The sequence below is a fragment of the Maniola jurtina genome, chromosome 13 (genome assembly GCF_905333055.1).
Source record: "Maniola jurtina chromosome 13, ilManJurt1.1, whole genome shotgun sequence".
In the NCBI taxonomy this organism is placed as follows: domain Eukaryota; kingdom Metazoa; phylum Arthropoda; class Insecta; order Lepidoptera; family Nymphalidae; genus Maniola; species Maniola jurtina.
Window position 1 is genome coordinate 7,787,357 of NC_060041.1, and position 27,674 is coordinate 7,815,030.

General features: G+C 36.8%; 3 protein-coding genes across 4 annotated transcripts; 1 reads left to right on the forward strand and 2 right to left on the reverse strand.

Moving 5' to 3' along the window:
• Positions 1–828: 828 nt before the first annotated feature.
• On the reverse strand, positions 829–6,943 carry LOC123871102 (BRCA1-associated protein). The gene is made up of 11 exons (XM_045914676.1): positions 6,461–6,943; positions 5,925–6,162; positions 5,513–5,677; positions 5,143–5,318; positions 4,727–4,897; positions 4,315–4,417; positions 3,830–3,921; positions 3,495–3,681; positions 2,753–2,902; positions 2,106–2,223; positions 829–1,510 (listed from the first exon to the last, which is right to left on the reverse strand). The coding sequence occupies exons 1-11, from the start codon at positions 6,537–6,539 to the stop codon at positions 1,358–1,360; spliced, it is 1,632 nt and encodes a 543-aa protein (XP_045770632.1). The 5' UTR covers positions 6,540–6,943; the 3' UTR covers positions 829–1,357.
• Positions 6,944–7,878: 935 nt separating this feature from the next.
• LOC123870992 (protein unc-45 homolog B) lies at positions 7,879–17,569 on the forward strand. Its single transcript, XM_045914509.1, has 2 exons — positions 7,879–10,861; positions 14,062–17,569. The coding sequence occupies exons 1-2, from the start codon at positions 8,062–8,064 to the stop codon at positions 16,698–16,700; spliced, it is 5,439 nt and encodes a 1,812-aa protein (XP_045770465.1). The 5' UTR covers positions 7,879–8,061; the 3' UTR covers positions 16,701–17,569.
• A 3,865-nt stretch (positions 17,570–21,434) lies between these two features.
• LOC123871101 (apoptosis-inducing factor 3) lies at positions 21,435–27,653 on the reverse strand. Of its 2 annotated transcripts, XM_045914674.1 has the most exons (5): positions 27,642–27,653; positions 27,157–27,193; positions 26,837–26,929; positions 25,812–26,146; positions 21,435–23,671 (listed from the first exon to the last, which is right to left on the reverse strand). In XM_045914674.1, exons 3-5 carry the CDS (start codon positions 26,901–26,903, stop codon positions 22,373–22,375), a joined length of 1,701 nt encoding a protein of 566 aa, XP_045770630.1. In that variant the 5' UTR covers positions 26,904–26,929; positions 27,157–27,193; positions 27,642–27,653; the 3' UTR covers positions 21,435–22,372. The 2 variants fall into 2 exon arrangements, with proteins under 2 accessions (XP_045770630.1, XP_045770631.1); XM_045914675.1 differs by lacking the exons at positions 27,157–27,193; positions 27,642–27,653 and adding an exon at positions 26,998–27,145.
• Between the last annotated feature and the right edge of the window lie 21 nt (positions 27,654–27,674).

The following is a 27,674-nucleotide window of genomic DNA, read 5'->3' on the forward strand; positions in this document are numbered from 1 at the left end:
GTGAAGTTCCAGTGAATAGAACAAGCGCGTAGAATGTCATAATACGTCTTATCTGCAATATTATGGTCTCTCTATAATATATTGTAGTTAGGTATTAGGATAGCTAGAATTAAAACCACAAAATTATTATTATTTATTTATTTTTGAAATTGTACTACAAAGTAAAATTTAATAATTTATTTTACTTAGTAACTAAACACCTTTATATTTACATATTTTTTTTTAAATAAATCTAAATTTACAATACAAAAAAAAGTTCAGTAGATTATACAGATTAAAGATGGCCACTGGCCCGACTGACGCTGGTTGCAGACCAAGAACTAAGCTAAGTTTTGTTTAGCCTAGCTCTCAAAGCTGTGTTAATTTTTAATGGTATGCACACCACAAAGTATGTGAACTAACTGGAATATGTGAAGCTAAGTTAGCTGTGTATGCGGATCCCTTTCGAGTCAGACATCCCTTTGCAATTCCACTCACAAGACAGACTTGGCTTTCACTTAGTTGTTTATGTGTTTCTAGTTTATATATCTAAGCTATCATAGCTTAACTTCGATATAGTTTAGCTTTTTCAATGTACAGACTAGCGTTTGGCTGCAATCAAACCAGCTGGAAAGTGATGACGCAGCCTAAGATAGAGCACGCTCGCCTAGAAGATGCCTATTCACTCTTGACTTACCCACTTACTTACTTGAGTCACCCATATTAAAAGTGGAGGAGCAAAATTAATGCTGGGAGGGCGTTTCGTATCCTAGCGGCCCGAATTAGAAACGTGGAGGCAAATCGCTACGTACGTGTCCGTGAAATTTTGACAATGTACGGATGCAGATCTTGACGATGCCTTGCGGTACGATAGTAGAAAATTAGAAAGGTGAAGGAGGAACCAGGTCAAAAAGTTCTTGGGCACACTCTGAAGTATTATACTCTGTAAAATACCAGTAGACACTAGACAGGCTACAGGACAGATGTTGATCTGCAACCGAATTTAAACTTTGAAAGTTTAGAAACTAATTTTTAATTAGATGACTACTTATGGAGATACCAGAATCAACAGAATCAATCATTGAGCGAGGCAACTCGATAAAATTTTAACTGCGGCGTTTTTTGGAACCATGACCGCTCTGGCTCTGGTGTGTACTGATTGACCAATCAGCTATCGATTAGTTCGCGCGAACAAGTGGTCCAGTTTGTATACGGGGCGTATTTGATCTTTAGTCCATGATCTGCGCATACCGCCATGTTGCACTACTTGTTTTGCGCGCACTATAACAATTTGTCAAAAAAAATAAAAAAGAGATCAGGAATATCTATCGAAAATTATCAGTTTGAACCGGCCCCAACATAAAGGCGAGTGTTCACTCTATCGTCGCTTGCGGCGCGGTTTAACAGGCGCTTGCACGGTGACGCTGGCCGAAGCTATCTCGTCTTGCGAAGCTCCTTCCACCTTCTCCAGCTGTCCTCGCGCTTCCACGAAGAACATCACATCGCGCAGTTGCTCTTTCAGCTCCGCCACCTGGTGAAGAGATTTTTTTATATTCTCCATGTACAAAAGGTTTGCTACCTGTTAAATTTTCAATAGTGATAGTTTACCAGTTAACCTGTATAAATATGGACCGTCCGTTCGTCAGGGTCATGCCCGGCATGAGCTAGATGACATTAAAACTGCATAACTTGCTATGCCTTTTTCGATTAACAATTTACGGCATGCGCGTCTCCTTGTTGTATGCTGATGGTCCGTGCGTGCTATACAAGGTGTAAGCAGAACGCTAAGGTTATTAATACTGATTAAACAAATCTAATGCCAATAACCATTTGCCTTATCTTGTAGTTATAGTGATTTACTATTTTTCAAACTCGCAAATGTATAGCGTGCAAAACTCGAGTGAATGCCCCATCTACGACGCAACATTGGCTCTGAGTGGCCTATTTACATAACGTTCGAAGACCTCTAGCGTCAGTCAGATGTTTTATTTGCAATATATGTTTTGAAGAATACAGGAGTTTTCTTTTTCGCGTTTATTTATGGTGCCTTATGTGATCATCAGTAGGTACTATCACCTGTCTTCGTTTTTGCTAGCGTTTTGGTTGTATAACACAAAAATAATCACCTCTGCAAGGAAAGCCTCCTCGCGTTGCTGCGCGCGCTCCTGCCACTGCTTGTGCGACGCTGCTAGCGCCGTCGCCAGCCCGCGCTCCTCCGACGCCTCACTCTGCAGAGACGACACCCTGTCGAGTGTCGACGCATGTTACAATACGCATTATATCAGCGTCCTTAATTATTATTGGCACTGAGAAGTTCCGGCGAGACCGACAAATGGCAGTATATCATTTCAAACTGGCTACACTGGGTAAATGCGATGAACCCTAAAAAGCGTGTTGTCTTTATTCCAATTCATTTTAAAATACCCAAACAAAATATTTGACAAACACACAAGTGAGAGAGCCTATTGATGTTTGTAATGTTCGAGAGTAATGACGAGTTATATTAACGACTAGCTGATGCCCGCGATTTGGTCCGCGTCGATTTAGGTTTTCCGTGGGAACTGTTTGATTTTTCGGGATAAAAAGTAGCCTATTTGTATATGCTTATTCAGGATATTATCTATCTCCATTCCAAATTTTAGCCAAATTCGCTTGACCTTGTTACTCCTTCACGCAAACACACAAACTATCGCCTTTATAATATTAGTGTGATAATCATTCCCTTCCCCGCGTTCGAGTCCACAAATTCATTGCAGGAAGTAATAGTACTGACTTGGTAGTGAGATGGTGCAGCTTGCGCTCGAGCTGCTTGTTCTCCCGCTCCAGCGCGGCGACCCGCTGCCGCAGCGCCGCCGCTTCCGCTTCGGCGCTCGACGCGCGCTCCTCTGCAGCACTGTGCAAGGTCGTGTGATCCGACTCTAGCCTGAAAATACCGATATCTATCAAAATTCTTATCCGGTCAAAATTACTTTTAATTTCAAGACAGTCAGAAGTATCTTTTTTGACTAGACGTTGGTCTAAAATAGTACTTATGTATATAAATGTATATAAAGTGCCTCAAGTCTACTCTCAGGCGAAAATAGCCAGTGTCCATCCAGCCATACTGAAAAATTCGTTGTTTGGTGCCTCTAATCCATTTACTTTAGAGTTAGATGAATCTACCTCGGTGAGATCAAAATCGTACGCAAAAACTGCCATAGAAAAAATATATATAATTACTGCAAACTCTGCGAGCAGGGGTGTGCACCGTGATCTTGCAGGGCCGCCTTCAAATTTGCCGCAAAGTGCCGCGCAGAGGCAGCGAGACTGCAGCGCTACGGGCGCACTGCTTTGTAAATCCATATCCGTAGAAAGTTGGGAACCGATCCAGGGATATGGGTTTAATAAAACTGCCATACCTCTTCTAGGTACGCCGCTACCACCTTAGACTGCATCGTCGCTAACCAGCAAATGAGATTGCAGTCAAATTCTAACTTATCATCAAATAAAATAGGCTTCAAAAATATTGTACAAACTCAGAAATTTTCTCTTCATAGTACATCCTCTGGCTGTCGAGCTGTTGTGTCAGTATGTATGTGAACTCCAACTGCGCCGAGTCTAGTTTCTCCCCGCCGCACGCCGCGTCCGCAGCCAAACCCCCTTCAGCGGCCACCAGCTTACCATCCGCCTTGTTTTGCACCAAACGGTGAACGAAATTGTCCCCTGCAAGTGAATGTCTCTTTGTATGAAAACGCGTATTAAGAGACTCACTGATTTAGTGCAGAGTGATCTTTGCAGAGTGAGCCTTCTGTACCTGTAAGTTATACTATGAAGTATTCAAGGCTATTAGGCCCATTTTTTAATTATTTACCTGCATAATCCCAAACTCTATTGGATCCCAATTGTAAAGCGTAAGTGTGATTTGAAGCTAGAAAGTGTTTAGCTGCGTGACCCTTTTCATATCTGAAATACAATAAAGTCATTGAACAAAACTCTGGTTTGACTTATATTAGCTGTCTTTTATTTTCATTTTATTACACTAAGTAATGATAATTCTTATCTTTATCTCATTTTATCTTTTTTTCATGACTAGCTGATGCTCTGACTTCGTTCGCGTGGATTTCCAAAATCCCGCCAAGTCGCGGGCATTATCTAGTCTCTTCATACGTCTCTTCCGCTTGCAGCTTCGTGCGGTCGGCGAGCTGTAAGCGCGACGTCGCCTAGCTGAATCAACGTACCGGAGCTGCTGATCCGCTTACATTAGGTTGATGCCTGGTTGACGGCGAGTCGATAGGGTGACGTTCCCTTTCTGAGTTGATATGTGTGCTGTGACCATCGAAGGTTGATATTACCTACCTGCCGCAGCCAACGTGTCCACAGATGAGACAGATCCACAGAGAGCCCGCCTCCAAACCCTCCGCTATCCCCGTGGCTTCTCTAGACTCATCGCCTTCGCCCTCTGTACAGACATCAACACTATAAACTCCATTATTAAGGGTTCATTACAAACTTAAGGGAGCTATTAATTAAACAATAGAATAGAATCTTTGTTCATAGCAAAAACACAAACATAAATTAAACTCAGATACTGTACAGTTGTTATGATGGGGATGTTCGCGATAAAGCGAGGTGTTTATAAAATTTTAATTTAAAAATTGCCTCCTAACAAGAGTCATTATTTATTTATTTAATCATCCTTGTTGAGTGATCCTTCTGTACCTACGTCAAAGGTACTATTATTTATTCTGCGGTACTATGATGTACATACCTGTGGCGTCGCTCTCGCACTGCAAACAGAGCGCATGTTCCCTGGGCTCGGGCGTCTGCGCGCAGCGGCACACGGGGCAGCGCGCGTCACGCCAGCGCACCAGACACTCCGCGTGGAACGCGTGCGCGCACTGCACGCTCAGAACGCCCGCCACACTCTCGTCCATACGCTCTGCAAAAAATTGGCTGCTTAAAACAGACAAAGCGGGTGTACAAGGGCATCTCAGTCGACCGATTGTATGAAGTATCTCTTAAGACTGTTATGGTGGGTAATTTCTCAATATCAGAGGGAGAGTTGCCGCGTAGCGCCCATTCCACGTGCAATAGCCACGCCATGTCACACAGCGCCTGAGGCTCCAAGCTGCTGTATGGGACTCCAAGGAATGTCGCCTGGAACTCCCAGGTTAAATACGATACCTAGACAGACAGGGCAGGTGGGCAGTTCAGTGTGAGAAGCAGGCGGGCTTCCGTGTCGCGCCCACTCCACGCGCGAAACCCATGCCATGTGGCACAGCGCCTGAGGCTCCAAGCTACTGTACGGGACGCCAGAGAAAGCCGCGTGGAACTCGCGGGCTGACTGACATGTGCGGAATCTGCAGAGCATATTATACAAAACATATAATTAATTAGAGAACTAATCTCATCATGACATGACAAATTATTCCCCTTCCTTGAAAAAGGGGAAGAGAAATTAAGAGCAGATATATAGGTTTCTGAAAGATTAACTATAACATACTCTGGATCCAAACAAAAGGGTGGACAGATATGTAAAATCACAATAACTTACGTAAGCAATGCCATATAATGGTCTGGTGAACCATCTCTCAAAACTCTCACATGTGAGATGTCATTTTGACAGGCAGCAGCAAATGCCAACAGATCAGCTGCGCCTAGAGCACCTGGCACGGAAAGTAGGCACAGTGTTTTGGCCTCTTCTGCTTCTTTCAACTCACTGTAACAACAGATATTACTAATATAAAAAAAACATTCTTTGTTAATATAATCAAACTACTTAATATTACAAATGTGAATGTTTGCATAGATGTTCCTTCATACCACAAAAAATAACAGTGCCAATACAATAAATTTTCTTTTTTTTTTTTTAAATGACTTGTGTAATATAAGTATATAATTTTTTATTCACATTTATTCAAGCAGAACTAAACACAATTTTAAAATAAGTAGACACAATAACTTACTTTTCTTTATATAAATGAAGGACCCCTTTAGTGACTTCAACTAATGGGTTTCCACAGAAAAAACTTATTGACTCGCTATCCTCTGAAATACTGGTCTCTGGAGGTGACCGGCGAGAACTAGTCGGCAGGATGCCAGTATCAGTGTTTGGGCCCATAAGTACACTGGCATATGTCTCCACTGTGATTGTCTTGGAGTCTCGCTCACCCCTATCTCTTTTCTTCTGGTCTTTGGCAGATTCTGAACAGAATAAATAATCACAAAATTGAATGTTTATTCTTCTTGCTCTATATAGAAATAAAATTGCTAAGTAATACAAATTATGAGGGCAAAGGATAAATATCTTTAACTAAGATGTATAATTCATTTTTTTTAATGGGAAATAAGTTTAATTTTTTTAGTAAAAGACATTATGTATCATGGTTATTAAAATAATTTGCATTGGTCCTTCTTGCAACACAAAATCGATCAGTAAACTTCCCAAATTATTATTTTCACAAGTACTATAAGTTAATACTAATTTGTCACTTTAACACACCTATTTCAGCTGGAGTATCGCCCATTTCGGGTAGTTCTTCATCAATTTCAATACGTAGAACACACAAAGACACAGACATTTAAACAATAATATTATTGATCAAAATTTACAAAAGAAACATTTGTTTAACATTATCCGTTGCAGCTAAAGATATATCAAATATCACTATTTCCTTAGATCCTTAGATCAGATGTAGGTAGACACTTATACATGTACCAAAATGTTTAAAAAATTCTAAATCATCAGTATTGCAAAACCTTTGTGTACCAGACACCAGTTGATCAGTTTGTGATCACTTCCACTGATCAGTTGTTTCATATCTTTATCTGTTCAGATTGGTTCAGATATTTCATCGAATAAAGTACTGGCAAAATATAGTTTAGTTTTTGATGGTTCCTTTTAAAACTGCAATTTTTGATGGCGATTTTGTGAATTGTGATGATTTTACTAACACTAATTATTTGACAGTCAAGTGTTGACTAATTTTTTTTTTTTTTTTTGATTTGAACCAAAGAGTATGTAATCACTAATTTGAACCACAATTTTTTTTTTAAATTTTATACGGCCCTGGATATCACTCCTTTACGCCTAAGCTACAACATGGCTACAGCACAACTGACCAGAAAAAAGGTTTTGAAACCGTAGAGCACAGATGTGCAAAAGAGTATGTAATCTGTGTATGTAATCATAATTATTTTATGGCCAGTAACCGTAGAGGAAAATGCTTTTTCTCAACCGGCTCTACGGCTCTGGGTTTTAGCCCATAGATTATCTACTTGTTTTAGCCCTAATCGAGCCTTGTTTTAGTGTTTTTTTTTAATCGGGTGTTTGGTTTTATTTAACGGGCATTAGACGGGCCTGCCGTCTGATGCCCCTTAAATTCAAATCGACTAATTTGTGAGATATTCGATACTAGAATTAATTTCTTAAACTGGACCCTTTCAAGTAAAGATTTTTATGTAAACCTGTGAAGATGATACTGCCATTGTCGCAATTAAAATATCATTAGCCTACGTTGTCGTATTAGTTTACAAATTGCGAAAACCATCTCTAATTTGAATTTCACGGGCAGGCCCGTCTCATGCCTCTTAAGGGCCTCTTTCTCTTCTTGAGTCCACCAAAGCTAAGATCCTCAAACTACAGCATAAGTTTGATAACGTTCCCGGGAACATTTTTGTTAAAATTCTTCATTTTTTGGGAACAGAAAAACATTTCCACCAAACAGTGGAATTATGGTTACCTTACTGCTTGACTTGCGAAATAAGGATTGTTTCATCGCCTTATTTTTCAGGCCGTTTTAGAAGCAAATCTTTCCATTAGAACCACAGAGTACTTTGTAAATTAGAACCTAGAGCCATAAAACCAGCTAAAAAAAAATCATATGTCAATGTCAATTATTGTCATCATGTCATTCTCAACGTCATTATTACTTCAAAATGTTGTTCTTGAGGTTGAGTTTTACAAAAATAAATGTTCTATTTTAGTATTTTGTGAGATGTACGAGAACTTACCAGAAAACTCAGCGAACCAAGTATATAAAAGCAGCGCCGATTAAGAACCGTCCAATTTAATATTGAGTTAGTATCGTATATCCGAAAATAATGATAGACCAAACGGAAGCAGAAAGTTTTAAGAATAAAGGCAATGAAGCCTTTAAGTCTGAGAACTATGAAGAAGCCATATCCCTATATAGTAAGGCTATCAATTTAGCTCAGAAGGACACACGTGAATATGCTACATATTTAAAGAATCGTGCAGCAGCATACCTTAAGATAAAAGAATACAACAACGTGATTAAAGATTGTGATGAAGCTTTAACAATTATCCCTGAAGATCCAAAAGCGTTATTCCGACGTTCTCAAGCATTAGAAAACCTAGAGAGATTTGAAGAGGCATATAGGGATGCTAAGACCATATTCACCGTTGATCCTGGTAATAAAGCCATCCAACCAGTACTATCGAGATTGTATGCAATTGTTCAAGAAAAAGTCAAGAAAGCAGCTCAAACTACTTCTAAGGTAGAGCAGATGTTTAAGCTTGCATTTGAAATGAGTGAAGACACAGAAAAACGTGAAAAGGCCATGGTTAACCTACTTGTATTAGCTAAGGAAAACACAGGTGCAGAAGTAATGATGAAAAGTGGGGTTGTTAGTAAAATACAGCAGCTTGTTAAGGTGGAGAAAAATATGGAGATATATGTGAATGCTGTAAGGGTGATCGGCCAACTCTGTAAAAGAAGTGTCGATAGAACAAAAGAAATCATAAAGGTAGTTGGAATCCCTTGGTTTTTAGAAATCATTGATAGTGAAAATGAAGCAAGAGTTAACGCTGCTCAATATTGCTTGCAAGTTATTTTGAATACATTTTCAGGCATGGATACCAAGAAGGATACTAAGCCTGATCCTACACTATGTGAGCAATACAAGAGTGAAATCGATACACTTCTAACATGTTTGACATATTCAATTACCAATAGAGTTATTACAGGTTTAGCTAGAGATGCTATTATAGAACTGATCATGAGAAACTGCCACTATAGTACTCTTAATTGGGCTGAAAGATTTGTAGAGATTAGAGGACTACAACGTTTGCTCGAGGTTTGCAGTGAATTGGAAGAATACAAATATGAATCTGCGATGAATATCACTGCATCATCTAGAACAGTAGCAGCAGCCTGTATGGCCCGAATATATGAGAATATGTACTATGAGCAAGCAAGAGAAAAGTTCCATAGTCAAGTTGATGATTTTGTTAAGGATAAGTTGTTGACCCCTGATTTGGAATCAAAAGTTAGAGTGACCGTCGCTATAACATCACTGTTACGTGGACCTCTTGATGTAGGAAACTATATTATTTCAAAAGAAGGTATTATGGAGATGATATTAGTAATGGCCCAAACAGATGATCCTTTACAGCAGAAAGTTGCCTGTGAATGCTTGATTGCTGCAGCTTCCAAAAAGGATAAAGCCAGAGCTATTATTAACAAAGGTGTTGATATTTTAAAGAGCTTGTATGCGAGCAAAAATGATGCAGTAAGAGTTAGAGCATTAGTTGGTCTGTGTAAGATTGGAAGCTTTGGAGGAGACGATGCATCTATTCGGCCATTTGCTGATGGCTCAACAAAGAAATTGGCTGAAGCTTGTATAAAATTTTTGGTAAATCCAGCTAAAGATAAAGATATGAGGAAATGGGCAGCAGAAGGTCTCTCTTATCTCACTCTAGATGCTGATGTTAAAGAGAAGTTGGTTGATAATCAACTAGCTATCCAGGCCCTTATTGAACTAGCAAAGTCTGGTGACCAGTCTTGCTTGTATGGTGTAGTCACCACATTAGTTAATTTGTGTAATGCTTATGAAAAACAGGAAATGATGCCAGAAATGTTGGAACTTGCCAAATTTGCAAAACATCATATCCCAGAGCAGCATGAATTAGATGATCCAGACTTTGTAAACAAAAGACTGACAATCCTTTGTAAAGCTGGAGTGACAACTGGATTGGTTGCATTGGCCAAAACAGAAAGTCCCAATTCTCGGGAGCTGATTGCTAGAGTTTTTAATGCAATATGCAGCTTACAAGACTTGAGGGGTATTGTAGTGCAACAGGGTGGTGCAAAAGTTCTTATTCCTTTAGCACTGGAAGGGACTAACAATGGAAAGAAACAAGCTACACAAGCTTTGGCGCGAATTGGCATTACAATTAATCCTGAAGTGGCATTCCCAGGTCAAAGAAACCTAGAAGTTGTACGACCTTTGGTAGCTTTGCTGCATCCTGATTGCACTGCTTTGGAAAACTTTGAAGCTCTGATGGCGCTTTGTAATTTAGCAGGCATGAATGACACTACAAGAAACAGAATATTAAAAGAAGGTGGTTTAGCAAAAATTGAACATTACTTGTATGAAGACCATGTAATGCTGACGAGAGCTGCAGCACAGTGTATATGTAATTTAGTTCAATCTGATGAGGTTGTAAAAGCCTTTGAAAGCAATAATGATAAAACAAAATATTTGTATTTGCTCTGCCAGGAAGAGGATGTTGATACAGTCTTGGCTGTGGCTGGTGCCTTATGTGTCCTAACCTCTATCAGTAAAGCTTGTTGTAGAAAGTTACTTGATCTCAATTCATGGCTTGAATCATTGAGATGCTTATTAGCAAATCCAAATAATGAAATTCAGTACAGAGGTGTTTACATGCTTTATAATATAATAAACGGTGACAGAGACACAGCTGCAAAAATATTTGAAACTGATGTAATGGAAATATTAATGGCTCTGACTAAACTGGATAATCCTGAACAAAAGAGAGTTAAAGAATATGCAGAAAAATGCTTAGTAGCCGCTGAAAATTTAGGAGTCATTAGAAAGCCAGATGATGGAGTGCCTAGTGGATCTATTCAGGAAGAATAACTTAACTAAAACTAGCATATAAATGGATTATCTACTAAGATTTGCAAACAAAGTGTTTTATAGTATTATTAATGTGAGATTTTTCTAGTAGGAGAATGAAAACTGTATTTATAGATTTTTGGATGTATGTAGTTAAAAAAGGTGTTTTTTATAATTTTATTTTATATTTGTTTTTGTAAGTGTTTAAATGTAATTTATACTTATGTTTTAGTAAAATGTTTACTAATAAAATCATATATTAAATTATCATCAAGTACCTATAGTTGTTTTTATTTTTCTCTTGAGAAAATTAAATATTTGAGATATACTTAAATAAATAAATAAATAAATAAATTCAGCAAAACTCAAATATAGTTTTTTTTCAAGAATTAACTTTTGCTATTTCTTGAAATCCATCCATACTAGGTAATATAAACGCCGAAAGTGTGTCTGTCTGCTAGCTTTTCACAGTCCAACTGCACATACTCATAGATAGATGAACCATCTCTAATTAGTCTAGACTTGGGCGTAACTTGGTATTTTTCGTATTTTGTTCTAATAGGGTCTTGCCCATAGAAATAAATATAGTGGTGGCGCTCCAAAATCGATGGTCTTGACATTGTCAGTCATAACTGGGTCCTATCTTGGCCGTAACTTTGTAGTGACCTAGTTTTGACCTTGGCTATGATTTACGATCGTGATTCGCGACTAATTTTTAGGGTTCTAACGGGCACCTTTAGACTCCACTGTCCGTCCGTCTCTCTGTCAACGGGCTATATCTCGTGAACCGTAATAGCTAGACTAACAAAATAACCGCCATAAAAATTAAAATGCGTTATTTCTTGTATCAGGATGGCACGGAACCCTCGCACTTGACCAAATTGTTGTGATCCTCGCGGTACCGAGAGCATCCTCGCGTCTAGTCTCTTCGACATTGTTCAACATTCACGTGACGTACTTACTGACTGATTTATTACTGAGTGCGGGTCTACTCAAAAATGAGAAGGGTTTCCCTAAAGTCCAGCACGCTGGCCAAGTGCAGATCGGTAGACTTCGGAACATTATGGAGAATATTAGTATTGCATACCTATACCTATGCAGGTTTCTTCACGATGCGATGTTTTCTTTCATTGTTATAGCAAGTGATATTTAATTGCTTAAAACGCATAGATATGCTCCGAAAAGTGGGAGGAACGTGCCCCACTAGGCCCCGTAAAGACATTTCATCATTTAATTTTTATTTTACTACCCGACTGCGGCAAATCCAAAAACCGGTCCGGTTATGATTTTAGCAGTCTATGTATTTATGTATGTGTGTGTGTGTATGTTTGTATCCAGATTCTTTGTGTTCCACCGTAGCGACTAAACTACTGGGCCGATTTTGATGAATGAGGTGTCAATTGATTCGTCGTAAAGGTCCGGGTGACATAGGCTACATTGTATACGAAAAAAATGATCTAACGGATGTTACATCTAAAAAGTGGGGAATCTCTAAATTTTTTTTTGCTATTGTATCGAGTGGGATGTCCAATGAAAAAGGAGAAAATTCTGAGTTCATTCATAAATATAAATGTTAAAATATACCAAGTGGCAGAAAAACAATTTTACTACCTATAATATTTTAGCGTTTATTAAGACGATCGCAGTCGGGTTTTAGTTTTCAACTTTATCTAATATCTTGTTGAGACTGCAATCTCACCTGATGGTAAATGACGATGCAGTCTAAGATGGAAGCGGGCTAACCTGGAAGGCGGTATGGCACACCCCTTTGGTTTCTACTTTGTACACGGCATCGAATCGGAACGCTAAATTACTTGGCGGCACTTTGCCGGTAGGATGGCAACTAACCACGGCTGAAGTTGCCCAGCAGACGGTCGAAGAAAATTTAGAGTTGTAAAATTCCAAATTTTCCTGCCGGGAATCGAACCCGTTACGTAGATAAGTAGGTTAGTCAGGTAAGTAGGTACCTATTAAAATACGTTCAACTAAGTAGTAGGCACCTACTTTGTAGATGGGGTACTAGGGCTGTAACGGAATTAATTTATTATAATTGGGTAATCTACTCTACTCTACTCTACTCTGAGTACTGACGAACTGAATTTTTGAATAATAGCGCTTTTTTTAGTTCAGTCTTCCCATTATGGAATACCGCGTCCTTTCCCCTCTGAGGACTCTCCCATTCCCCTCTATTTAAGCAACGGTCTTTTCCATGTCGATTTCGATCCAGAATATTACATTTACTTTTGAAGTCGTACTATAGAATTATCGGACAGAAATTATAATTAAATTAAAATTTTAATTTAAAAATAATACTTTCGGTGCTTAAACATTTTTTTAAATCACAATTTCGTATATTTTATGTTGAAAGGCATGAGAATTGTGTTCTATCGACAGAAAATGACACAGTAAAAGACCTTTTAGATTGACAGCTTGATTTGGTTTGGTTTCCGCTGTGCTATTGTGCTATTTTTTTGGTTTTTCGTTAAATATCTCAAGAAAATGTCTATATCTACAGCTACAGGTACCAAAACTGATTAATTACTCGCTCATATAATTTAAATTTTGTCTTGTTCCAATATAATTATCATCAAACATGATGGAACTATGTTTTCGGAGTAATGCCATGGAATCCCATATGGCGGTCCTTACTCCACATGATTTAATGACGCTACGTAACGAAAAAAATACATTTGTTTGATGGGTTCAACTTAGGAACCAATAATTTTCTCCTAGTCTGCCCTAATTTATAGGTTAATTCGTAGTTCAGATTACGTTAGGTTAATTTTATATTCTACTTTTTTTTTTGCTTTTTGGCGTCTGCAGAGTGCTGACGCCGGACATGGAGAACTTTTGAACGTACATTCGCTCCAAAAAAACCTGCAAAATTTAACTTTCATTTTGTTTACATGAATAGGTATAGTTCAGAATGATGATACTTAAATCATCTGAATCAATTAAAAAAGTGGTACTTATATATTATTTTCTAAATTCCTTATTCTGTTGTTATTCCTTAAGATAGGTAATATATATATATGATCACTCATCACTGAAAAATAACAATATAGATTATAACACAAGTTTATGCTTGTTTCATAATTTTAAAAATTGGAAATTGGAATTGGATTGGAAATTTTAGCATCCAATGTGTATTAAATCCTTCAAATTAAGGAAAATTTAGAGTAAGTTAATTTTGTAAGCATTTTGTTTTTAATTTTATAGATGAACGCACAGAGGGTGATGATGATACCTCACAGGGCAGCCAACCCAAGGATGACAGCAGTGATTCAGAGAATGAAATCGAGAATGAAATTCAAAACCAAAATGGTGTTTCCATTGGAAGAGACAGCCCTGAAATCCATGAAATAACCAGCGATGAAGAAGATTGTGTAGTGACGAATGATGATGACAGTTCAAACTCTAGTTCTGACTCTAATGATAGCTCTGAAGGATCACAGCAAAGCAATAAAGATCGTGATAAAGAAAAAGACGAACAACCATTAGAAAATGGGGGCGAGGAATCTGATGTGGAGGAAGTTTTGATTGATGACCCTCTAAATCAATCTCATAGTAAGACTAAGCCGATAGTTATCAATGATACAAAAAGCCTCTCAGAATCAACAACAAAACAAACAGAATCCAGCAATGATGAAGAAAATAAAGAGCCCACAGTTGTTATTATTGACACTAATTCAATTTTATCAGGTAAAGGGTCCACCCCGGTTCAAAGTAAAACATCTTCAAGCACAATGGATGCACAGAACTTGTGTCAAAGTATTGCTGCTAGAGGCACAACTATCACACCTATCAGTTGTAAGTCCACTCCTGTACGAAATATTCAAAACAATGCACCAGCTGCACAGCCCAATATATTGCCCTCTTTAACAGATGACATGTTTGTTGTTGAAGCACCTTCATTCATTGTTCCTTACGTTTATGAAAAGCCATCAGTCAAACCATTCAGGGAGTTTGTAGATAAACTAGGCAAAGAACTTGAAGAATTAAAAATAAAAGAGGAGCAAGAAAAATTAGAAAAAGAGAAAGCAGAAAAAGAAAGAAAAGAAAAGCTAAAACAAGAGAAAATTGAGAGAGGTGAAGAAGTTGAAGAGGAAGTTAATAGTGAAGAGGAGAGTAAGAAAAAGGCTGCCGAGGAAGCAGCAAAAGACAAGAAGTTGGAGAAGAAACAACGAAGGAAGCGCAGAACTGAAGAAGATGATGATTCCTGGGATGGGGAATCTTCCAGTGAGTCAGAGGAAGAAGGCCTCAGTGATTGTGATATGGTTGTAATTAAAGAAAAAGAAGAAGAGATAAAAGACCCATTAAATATGATTGTTAAGGGAATCAAGGGTAAAACCGACAGTTACTTTGATTGTTCACTAGGCCAATTTTTCATAAACATTGGACTCAACTTGGTGCAGGAATATGTTCAAAATGATTTATTGAAAACACAAAATAGAAAGCTTTACAAGGAAAAGAAGTCAGGGCGCAGCACTAAAGCCACTGAAACCGCAATTGCGTCTCTGAATCAGAATTTGGCATACAGTAAGAAACTCAATGCACCATATGCTCTAGAGCAAAAGCGGTGTGATTTCTGTAGCTTCAAAACTGAATCTATTTTAGTTATGTCACATCATTTAGAAGCACCTCATATGAAAAATAACATCTACAAATGTAATACATGTCCATTTGAGATACGAAGTCCACATGACATTTTGTACCACATGGAGGCTGAGCACAATATAAGGGGCAGACTAGAACGAGCACCTGCCTATCAGCAGTGTCCTAGTTGTCATTTTGAGGATAATAGCAAAACTAAGCTGGCACGCCATCTTATCGCTTGCGCCAAAAAGTTTAAGCCAGAATTCAACCTTGGGCCGCCCCTTGAATGGGAGCCACCAGCAAAAATACCAAAGTTATCCAGAGCTCGTAACAATATTGTAGGACCATATCAAACAAGTTACAATCGGTCACAAGTTGGAATGGGTCCACTTGGACGGCCACCTCTAAACATGTCGACTCCTGTCATACCAAATATGCCTGTTTTAGGGCGCCCTCGAGGTCGTCCTCCCCTCGCGGGGCCTGCGCGCACCCCAGTCTCCGGCGTGCCCATAATTCGGAGCGGAGTTATGATCATGCACAACAATCCTCCTAGTGGGACCACAATTTCTAATTACCCAATATTACCGAATAATCAAGGAAATCAATCAGCTACACCTAAGATATCGATTACACCCTTACCACGCGCGCCACAGCCGTCTTCATCAAATACTGCTCCCAATTCCAAGGCTACATTTGTAATATGTGAAATTTGTGATGGGTATATTAAAGATTTGGAACAACTGCGAAATCACATGCAATGGATACACAAGGTGAAGATCCATCCCAAAATGATTTATAACAGACCTCCACTTAACTGTCAAAAGTGCCAATTTAGGTTCTTCACAGATCAGGGTCTTGAAAGGCACTTGTTGGGCTCGCATGGTTTGGTTACGAGTTCTATGCAAGAAGCTGCGAACAAGGGCAAGGATGCGGGTAGATGTCCTGTATGTGGGAGAGTTTACCAGTGGAAGTTGCTCAATCATGTTTCTAGAGACCATAATATGACTCTGAAGCCTGCCCATCTCTCCTACAAATGTACAGTGTGCACTGCAACATTTGGAATGTACAAGCAGTTTGAGAATCATGTTTATTCCGCTCACAGTGTAGTGGCCAAGCGTGTAATAGACAAGAAGACTACAGCCCCACCGCCTAAGAACACAGACACAGATCCATTGCTCAAGCCATTAAAAATAAGTGATGAGATCACTATCATACCTCAACCTGCTAAATCATCAGTGACCATAACTGCTAAGGGTAAATAACATTAGAACCTGGAAGTGTGAAAACTGAGTTATAGCCCATAATATTTTTTGCCTGACATAATATGTCAGTGGTGCACTTCCATGATTTCAGGTAGTATTGTGTAAATAAACATAAGCTATGTAACACCATTCATAAAAGGATATTGTGACTATGTTCATTAAACAAGCAAACATGTTATTTTTTTTAAAAAGAAGAGTTAGTAGAATAAGGTGTAAATTCAGTGTATAAATCCAATATAATCTTGAAAATGTTTTTGTAATCCTTCCATGTTTTAGATTCATTTTGTCGTGTGATTGTGACTTGTGTGATGTGATTTGCAATGTCACAAATTTCAAAAGATAAGATCTGCATCTTGACTGTAATTATTATTAATTGGTGAAAGTTATGAATGTGCCCCTGTGCAAAATAGACAATTATAGTTTCCAGTAATCATTGTTAAGTAATTTATTTGCAACCATTCTTGTATAATCTGTGACAACTATATTATTGTCTGCCTGTTTTATTTTAATAATACTTATATCATCTGAATTAATTTCAGAAAATGTATTACAAAAATAAAATTAGGTAGCCATAATTAATGATTAATGTAAATCAAATATGTAGTAACGAGTAAGGTGTTAGTAATAGGATAATAATAATTATACTGTAGGATTAATTATAAGTGCATAGAATTATTGTCAATTCAATCTCCTAATCCATCAATTCCCTACCAAAGTGCTTGCATTTTGGATACCTACCATTTTTTTGCATATTATTACATCTGTCTTATTTATTTTATCATCATGCTAGACTGGAGTGTTGATTTGGTAAAAGTTTACTAAATTGTTAAAGTACTTACAGAATATAAATGATGTATTTTTTGTATGTATAATAAAAAACAGACCATTGGAAGCTGATTGATATCTCATTTTGAAAACTATTATTTTTTACTTCATTGTACTCTAATTTAAAAATCACGTTCGTAAAAATATAACTGATTTGTATTTAATATGCAGAATGTTCATTTTTTGTTCGACTTTAAATAAATGATACTTTTTTGATTACTTTCAAAGTTTACCTACTCTTAAGTTTACTATCCCTTTAATATAATTTCTTTAGAAATTTTATTTTCAAGGAAGCTACTTACAAACATAATTTTATTATAAACTAGCTGATGCCGCAGCTTCGTCGGCGTGGATTTAGGTTTTTAGAAATCCCGTGGGAACTTTTGATTTCCCAGGACAAAAGTAGCCTATCCGTAATAGTCCGTCCCCGGATGCAACGTGTTTCTGTACCACATAAAAAGCATTTGAATGGATGATTCTTTAAAAATCCCGAGGGATCACAAGAATTTAGGAATGCAATTCCATACAGCATCAGGGTTGAGGAGTTGGGTCCTCGAGGTCAACGACAAAGTCTACTTGGTATAGATACCTCCAATAACAATTTACAGCGGACAGTCTATAAATCCCATCAGTTTTAGTGATCAGGTCCCCTGCAGCATCAGGATTGAAGAGTTGGAATCTAAATTTTTTTTATGGGATACTGTCGAAAAGTTTCTCTATCGATTAAAAAAAAATAAGTCGAATCGGTTCAGAAATCTCGGAAATATTGGTGTATATAGGTAGAAAAACACAACTCCTTTTTTGAAGGTCGGTTAAAAAAGTAGCCTATGCTACAGACAAGTAGAGGATTAACCAATAATCCTCTACTTGTTTGTGAAAGTCCCATCAAAATAACTTCAGCCATTCCGAAAAAAAATTTAAAAACATGTGTTTCAGTCATGGTACCTACCGTTCAAATAACTATACGAGCTTAGCGGCATGAGACGGGTCTGCCCGCGAAATACTTTAATTTGGTCTTTCGCAATTTGTAAACTAATACGACAAAGTAGGCTTATGGCAATTTAATTGCGCCAATGGCAGTATCATCCTCACAGGTCCATATAAAAATCTTTACTTGAAACGGTCCAGTTTAAGAAATTAGTTATAGTATCGACTAATTTGTGAGTAACTCATGTCAAACTCATTATTTTGACTAATTTCTTGAACTGAACACTTTCAAGTAAAGATTTTTATGTAATCCTGTGGAGATGATACTACCATTGTCGGAATTAGGATGCCATAAGCCTACTTTTTCGTATTAATTTACAAATTGTGAAAAACCAAATTTAATTTGAATTTCGCGGGCAGACCCATCTCTTGGAACTAGTTATTTCGAAATTACAGACAGAGACTTCAACTTTATAGTTTTCATTACCTATGACCTACTGGTTAAACTAGCTGATGGCCGCGACTTTGTTACGTTCTCAAAATACTTTCCTTGATTTATTTATGCTTGAGCCAAGCATTTTGACCGTTTACAATCTTCAAGCATTTACGTGATTTATGCGATTTTATATTTTTGGTGATTTTTGGTTGACGCAACATACACACATACACTGTTCGAGACTCGAGTTGAGGTGTCTATCCTTTTGATTTGTATGAATAAGATCAAAGTGTTCAAGGAAGATTGTAGCATTTAGGTAAGTACTTTACATTGGACTTTCTCGGTATTTCGGAGCAATAAAAATATTGTTTCGAGCTCGCTAATAGGTAAGGTTCCCTGGATCTTCCCTGGACATTCTCTCTGGACCACAAGCCGTAAAGCAAGTTGAAAAAATGATCTAAACCGCGATTCGAGGTAACATACTCTTTGGTTGTAATTTCATACATCATAGAGATCAGGCATCCAGAGCCGTAAAACCACATTTAAAAAACGTAGTGATCACCATGTGATTACATATGAATATCTCTTTGACAGTAAAAAAAATTAAAAAAAACGGACATGGAACCCTAGGTTGTGATATTACTGGATTTCACGTTTTGTTTTTTTAATATAAGAGGCTGAAACTTAAATAATTGTTTTTGTTTAATTGGCGTTTTGTATATTCCAAAAAATGAAGTTAACTTTATGTTTATTTCGTCGTAATCGGCTTCCAAATGGTAATATATTCCGAGGAAAAGATCGTCTGGTTAGAAAAGTGGAGCCCAAACACCTTCGTAAACTGGAACAAGATTTTGCTATCGAAGAGCAAAATATGTTTTATTTGCGACATCCATACCTCACAGAGGTACCTATGCTAATTTTATATTATGTTTATTACAGTGATATATTATATAGGTAATAGTTATGTACCTACACAAAAATCTAGATCCTCTAGGAAGGCCCACAAAAAAAATCACTATCATACCTATTTTGGGCTAATACCTACCTTGACACTAAATATTACAATTCAGGTATCAAAATCAGCCTTTTATATTCTGGTTCTTTTCAGGAAGAAAGTCATGGACATGCAAAGGCATTAGGTAAACACGAAGCTAGAAAGAAGCGATTTCAGGAAACTAGCAATAGAATGTTCAAAGAGGATGTCACTTTATATGAGCGGCTACAGCATCTGCGTGTAAAAGAAGGTTGGGATTGATGAACAACATCATGATTGTAATTCTATATACTTAATTCTGTTTATTTAATTGTAGTAAATCAATATATTGTAATAAAAGTTTAGTGTGTTATGTAAACACCAATTTTTCTCTCACTATTCACTGCCTCCACTCATGGTTATGGTAGTAGATAGACATTGATAAAATTAATTTGGTAGTAGTATCTATATGAGGGTTGGAGAGGATGGTTAAAATATTGCATGGTACTGTATACTAGGGATGTTATGGATATATAATTTCGGATCCGGATATGGATATGGATATTGGTAAAAAATAATATCGGTTTCGGTTACAGTTATGGATATTAAATTATTTCGGATTATCCGATAGTTTTGGTTACGGATATTAATTTTTTAAGGAACTGTAAAATGTGAACTGATGAAGGTGTCGGATTCCAGCGGAGTGCACACAGTTAATTCGTACGAGTGTAGTATTTAGTTAGACTCCGCCCTATCCGAAACTATCCAAAACTTTTATTACGGATTCAATTACGGTTATGGATATTTTTTTATTTCGGATATCCAATAGTTTCGGTTACGGATATGGATATCCAGAACAACACTACTGTATACAATACTGTTTTGGGCTCTATAATATCAAATATCTATAAAAATGAATCCTTATTTTCCTTGGTCACACCATAACTTGAGAACGACTGCACCAAATTGGATAATTATTTAATGTTGTATTTGTTAGGACAAGGTTTATAACGTGAAACATTTTTTTTTTTTGGAAAATCCACGGGAAAAGACAGTTCCCGCAGGAAGCCTACAAAGTTACCGGCAAACAACTAATTATTATTATCAGTAATATTAAATGCGTTCTCTGATTAAAATTTTCAAAACATATTAGTCATCCAGGTACCTACGGTTTACTATTATAAATAAGTTTTAAAGAAGTACCTAGGTATTACAGATTTCTAAAAACTAGAGATTTCCTGTTATTATTTATCTAAACCTCTATGCATTCTGAAAGTTTTAGATTTTTCACTTTGCAAACGTTAGAGATAAGGGGGGATGGTAATTTTTCACCATAAGGCAAACACTAAGGGGGCTTCAAATAAATCAGGTTTTAGAAAGTGACCTTGAAATAATAACACAACTCATAAATTTGTTGTATTATTTGTTTTATCATTTTTATGATAAATAAGATACTCTAAAAAATGCCATAAAAGTTAAATTTTTATTCAACCAATTAAACCTTACAATTATAGATAAATTATCACATTAATATTATAGATTAGTTTCTTATATAATTGATTAAGTTTTTTTTAAAATTGTGGCTAATTAGTTTAATTGTTAGTGCCAATATAGTTCAAAAAGCCATAGTTTGCATACAAATGCTATTGGCATGTTTTATAAAATGCTGGTCTGCCTGTATGCTTGATTCCAGGAACCAACAAGTATTACAATATTATGTAGAAAATATTCTTTCCTGTAGGTAATATAGTTTTTGAACTGAACAGGTTCATTGGTTCTAATATATTTGTAGTTTGTACTAACAGTCACAGAAAGTTTTCCAAGCTCAACATTTCATTTGGAATGACCCTTGCAAAGTTTTATATTCCACACCACATTTCCAATTTTAAGTAAACTTAATCCAATAATTTTGGCTGATTTGTAAAATACAAACCTGATACTGTCTGATGCTGATACAAAAAATGACAAAATTTCAGAATTATTTCTATTGATTATTTGGCGATTGAAAATCGGTCTTAATAATAATCAAAGTAAATAAATCAGTAAACATCAAAAAAAATAAATCTGTAAAGAAAATTGATTGCAATTTTCACAATTTTTTTTTTATCTTAAATCATATTATATTTTTCCCTTCATTCGTATGATTAAATTCTATGATCTTACATTTGCTGTATTTCTACAACTTTTAAAATAATTTAGGATCTGGTTATGTGACCTATTTGTATGGGTCAGAGTTTACAAGCGATAAAGAAATTAACTTAAAATTATTTCAAGAGGACTAGGTATCTCTAAATTATAGTGCCAATGCATAATAATATTTTTCTTTTAAGTACTTATTACTATGTTACACAGCAAAGTTTGCAGCACATACATACATACATCTTATAGCTTAAATAAGATTTTATATATTTATTTGCATATTTGCATTTAATGAAAATATAGAGATTACATTAATACTGGTATAATAATATATTATGCTTTGTGATTTTGTAGGCATTTGTGATTTGGTAACTAATTTATATTTTTTATCCAAGCAAAAGGATCATCTTTCAGATCCTTTTTGTAAAGTGTTTTCCCCTGATAAAGTAGTTCTGCAAATTGTGATACAACAGGATCTCTCATACATGATGCTACAGAAATCACTTTCTCCGACTCATTGAAGAAAAATATGACAAACTTTAATGATGAGATATCTCCTTCAATTTGGAAACTTGCTGGTTTACCACATCCAGCATAGCGGATAGACTTCCCAAATACCATCGTCCAGAAAAACGGTACAGTTCTAAGGGCTGTTTCTTTCTTTAAAATATTCTTAGCTGCAATTTGCCCATGATATTGTGCTAAGCCTATGTGTCCAATAGACATTGGTTCATTATCAAGGGCGAAAACTGGAGCAAAAGCTATATCGCCGCCGGCGTACACGTTTTTGATGTTTGTTTCCAGCTTATCATTGACGGTAACCGCACCATTCGGTTTCATGGCAATGCCGCTATCTTTGAGAAATTCAGTGTAAAATGTGGTTCCCACACCCAAAATTAACATATCAGCGGGAAGTGTCGTGCCATTGGTTAATTGTACTGATTGAATGACACCATTCTCACCATTGCATTTGGCAATTGTGGTTTCAAAATAGAATGACACTCCATTGTCCTGAAATAATTTTTGAAGGCTCTGGCCTATTTCTTTTCCGAATATGTGTCCCAGCGGCGCAACATCTTTCCCCACAACAGTCATCGACTTGGCTTTCGAGACGCACGACGATGCAGTTTCCAAACCAATAAAACTTAAACCCAAGACAACAACATCTTTATCTTTTTCTTTGCCCAATGTTTTGAGTATGTTCATAGAGTCATCGAAGTCTCTAACTGTAAATATATTTTTCAAGTCTATGCCTGGTATATCAGGAACACGAGGTTTCGAGCCAGTAGCAAGATATAAGGAGCTGTATGATAGTTTAGAGCCATTGCTTAATTCGACAGATTTGTTATCTGCATTAACTTTTGTCACTTCGACACCATTCAAAATTTGTATATTTGCATCTTGATAATATTGCTGAGATCTAGCTTGCAGTTTCTCTATGTCTGTCGCTGTGCCGATCTTGGACACCTTTATTCTATCGTATGGTAAGTAGTTCTCTTTAGCGACTACAGTAATACGGCCTGTAAAACCTTCGCTCCGTAATGTTTCAGCGCAAGTTGCGCCGGACGGCCCGCCGCCAACGATCACGACAGATGACTCATCAAGAGATGACGACATTCCCATATCTTTTATTCGTTTGTTAGACTTCAGGTCACTAAGTTTAGCTTTAACCTGAAAATGAAAAAAATAAATATCTTTAAGTGACTTTCCGGTTTTGGCAGTAACAATGATATGTTAAATAACTAAGTAAGTAAGTAGGTAGGTATATCGAACAAAACCGGTGTAACTTTTTTATCGTTGGAAATAAGCATTACGCCGCGGGGAGTGGGCAATTTTGAAGTATGTAGGACGTAGGTAATTCATTTTTAACCCCCGACCTAAAAAGAGGGGTGTTATAAGTTTGACGTGTGTATCTGTGTATCTGTCTGTGGCATCGTAGCTCCTAAACTAATGAACCGATTTTAATTTAGTTTTTTTTTTTGTTTGAAAGGTGGCTTGATCGAGAGTTTTCTAAGCTATAATCCAAGAAAATCGGTTCAGCTGTTTGAAAGTTATCAGCTCTTTTCTAGTTATTGTAACCTTCACTTGTCGGGGGTGTTATAAATTTTTAATTAACACTTGTCCATTACTATGCTGCGGGCTGCGGCCTCGCAACACGACGTCTAAGGTGCAAGGCCCATCGACGGAGTGGGGCTCCTTTGTTTTTAACTGACTTCCAAAAAGGAGGAGGTTTTTTCTCTATTCGCGATTGTATGTTTGTTACACGATTGATTACTCCGCCAAATATGACCGTTTTTAGGGTTCCGTACCTCAAAAGGAAAAACGGAACCCTTATAGGATCACTTTGTTGTCTGTCTGTCTGTCTGTCGTGTCTGTCAAGAAACCTATGGGGTACTTCCCGTTGACCAAGAATCATGTTTGGCAGGTAGGTAGGTCTTATAGCACAAGAACAGGAACAAATCTGAAAACCGCGAATTTGTGGTTACATCATTAAAAAAAATGTGTTTCAATTTTTAAAGTAAGATAACTATACCAAGTGGGGTATCATATGAAAGGACTTTACCTGTAGATTCTAAAACAGATTTTTATTTATTTTTATGTATAATAGTTTTTGAGTTGTCGTGCAAAATGTTGGAAAAAATACCCGAGTACAGAACCCTCAGACTTGCACTCGGCCGGTTTTTTTTGATATTTTTTATTGTTTGGTAGGTCATACTTCCGAGGTGGTCCCATTTTAGTTTGGTGAAGATCTGATGCCTATCTTCGGAGATAGAGAACAGAACTTCTCAATGAATAAGAGTAAATTGCTCGCGATCGGTTTAATAGCATAGAAAATAGTAGTATTGCAGCTATAGCATACTAGCTGTTACCCGCGACTTCGTTCGCGTGGATGTAGTTTTTTAAAATTCCCGTGGGAACTCTTTGATTTTCCGGGATAAAAAGCCTATGTGCTAATCCAGGGTATAATCTATCTCCATTCTAAATTTCAGCCCAATCCGTCCAGTAGTTTTTGCGTGACGGAGTAACAAACATACACACACACACACACACATACAAACTTTCTCCTTTATAATATTAGTGTGAAGTGTGATTTTATACCCTGAATTTTTAAAAAGTTTTCGCGGACTTCTTTTAAACTATAGGTTTTAGACGGAAAACAGAAAAGATACGCGTTAATATGGATGGGTACGGCAGTTTAATGAAAGCAAAACGAACAGTTATTATTATTAAAAAGTAGCATCATTCCATATTCATGCTAAGGTGGTTCAACTTTGCCAAAAATTACGAGTCTATCTCCGATTTTTAACATTGGTTTTATTAGAAAAAGTTGTAACCCAGAAATGAACCTTCTGTCGTAAAGTAGTAGGTAAGTACCTATTAATAGTCAAGGACGAAAAATAGGTATGATCACATACATACATTACTCACTGGCAGCTTATTAGTCACATATATACCAATAATTACATTATGTAAGTTTGTTAAGGCATTAAAAAGATTGCCTTTATCAGAGAAGCAAAATGATTGAAGTTATTAATTAATAGTTATTATGAATGCGAAAGGTTTTTGTTGGTTGTCCTTTAATCACGCAAACAGATCGACGTGAATTTTTTGCATGGATATAGTTAAAAACCTGGAGAATGCCAAAGGCTACGTTTATCATCACCGATCATAGTTCCCATGGGATTTTTAAAACCTAAATACACACAGTCGAAGTCGCGGCCATTAGCTAGAATAATAATAATATATAATAATAAATATAGAATAATAATAATATATAATAATAAATAGTAATATAGAATGGCCTATTTACCTTTACTTCACCCTTTTCAGAGACAGTGACTTGATAGCATGGTAGGGAATCAAAACCAGGAAAGTCTTCAATATCTCCTGTTTTTAAATTGAAGCAGGCTCCATGCCAGGGGCATCTTATTCTGCCATCTCCCAAGGCTCCAGACACCAATGGGGCTCCATAATGGGTACACTTTGTACCTACAGCACTAAATTCTCCCTTCTGTTTGATGACTAGCACTTTCCCTTCTTCGCCTACATCAAACACCTTCATCTCATTTTCTTGAAGGTCATTCACTTTACATACCACAGACTCCACATATTGGCATGTAGAATCAGTACGTGATATTGTGCCACCTAGTAAAAAATAACAGTCATTTTTAAAAATTTCTAAAAATTGCATAATGTGTAGCATCCAGATTGAAGAGTAAGAACCTTATAATAATATAATAATGATAAAGTCAATGCTTGGTACCAACAATATCAATTCACAAATCCCCACAGCAGTTAAGTCCCATTTGTTATATAGAATTTGATGTCATCGGACAAAATGAGACAATTTTATCCTAATTTGTTCCATAGAACAATTGAGATTTTTCTTTCATTAATAATTGTTCTATAGAACAAAGTAAACAAAAAAATTTGTCTAGATATTCAGACTCTTCAACATTTTATCATGCTGTCCACTAGAAAAGATTACTTCTATGATGCTAATATAAACACTAAAATAAAACAATAGTTAAGTCCAATTATACACTCAAAGTTATTATTCAGATTGCCTATTCACACCAAAAAAGCCAAATTGGAGTTTCGGTTTTGGGCTAGGAAATTAGGCACTCATTCCAAGCATTTTATGAACATTATTCATATATACTTTGTTGGTAATACATCATACAAAAACCATTGCACCAGTTTAGACTTTTTACAAGTTCCAAACAGCAGTAACTTCAAGTTCAAAGCGGCACTCTAATCCAAGAATTGGGAATATAAATATCTATAGATCTACATACAAATGTTTCTAAGTAAGTACCTCTTGGCTATACTCACGGTTTTCAGATTCATTTTTTGCTGGTCCACAATTTGGTGAATAGGACCTTGAGTATGAGCTTCCCATTTTGTAAGGAGAAAAGATCTGATGACCTAGTTCCAAAGAAACAAGAAATTGATTATAGTGAAAACAACAGCTGAAATTTTATTTAAATAAATACCTATCAAAGTGATTTAGGATAACTACGAGTGTCGACAGTGGTTTTGACACTCGAAAAGCTAATTTATTATATACTACAAAGTGTATAATAACTTTTGAGTTTGAATCTACGAGTGCAACTAACAAAATGTTTTAGAAGCAATAATTTAGAATGGATCACCTTGAACAACCCGCCGTACAATTTTTACAACTGAAACCATAACTACCACAGACTAATAGAGGAGCACTACCGCACCTACCTACCAAAGACTACCTACTTACTTTTTATATCACTGGGCTGGGTTCTAGGTTCTATGAGTTCTAGCAAGCCAAAGAGTATATACCTGATTACTACGATATAACTATTTTTTTTTTCTCGTCTGGCTTTACAAAGATTAGCCAATGTCAAGTTTGTAGTTTGTTAGATTTGTAACAATTTAGTTAAACTATATAAGTATGGACCCCATCTGTGCCGGCGCTCGCCGACATACCCACGGCACCCCCTTAGAGCGCTTTCCAGTCAGTTTTAACAAAAAAAAAAACACTCCAAAAAGTCACAACACGCGCACCAGCAAACGCTACCACAGACGAAGTCCCCGATATAACTATGGAGTGTCGAGCTTAATCCGGTAATATAGATATAGGTAGGTACTCTATGGTAATTACCACAGACCAATAACATGTAATCACTCCGCACCA

Excerpts from the sequence above, each read along its gene's own strand:
- LOC123870992 (XM_045914509.1), top strand. The coding sequence starts at position 8,062 with ATGATAGACCAAACGGAAGCAGAAAGTTTTAAGAATAAAGGCAATGAA. Across the intron at positions 10,862-14,061 it reads TGGATCTATTCAGGAAGAAT|ATGAACGCACAGAGGGTGAT; the intron begins AACTTAACTAAA and ends TTAATTTTATAG.
- LOC123871102 (XM_045914676.1), bottom strand. The coding sequence starts at position 6,539 with ATGTCTGTGTCTTTGTGTGTTCTACGTATTGAAATTGATGAAGAACTA. Across the intron at positions 5,319-5,512 it reads CATTATATGGCATTGCTTAC|ATTCCGCACATGTCAGTCAG; the intron begins GTAAGTTATTGT and ends TATGCTCTGCAG. Across the intron at positions 2,224-2,752 it reads CTGCACCATCTCACTACCAA|GGTGTCGTCTCTGCAGAGTG; the intron begins GTCAGTACTATT and ends GACACTCGACAG.
- LOC123871101 (XM_045914674.1), bottom strand. The coding sequence starts at position 26,903 with ATGGGAAGCTCATACTCAAGGTCCTATTCACCAAATTGTGGACCAGCA. Across the intron at positions 26,147-26,836 it reads AAAAAATGAATCTGAAAACC|GTGGCACAATATCACGTACT; the intron begins GTGAGTATAGCC and ends ATTTTTTACTAG. Across the intron at positions 23,672-25,811 it reads CTGAAAAGGGTGAAGTAAAG|GTTAAAGCTAAACTTAGTGA; the intron begins GTAAATAGGCCA and ends TTTCATTTTCAG.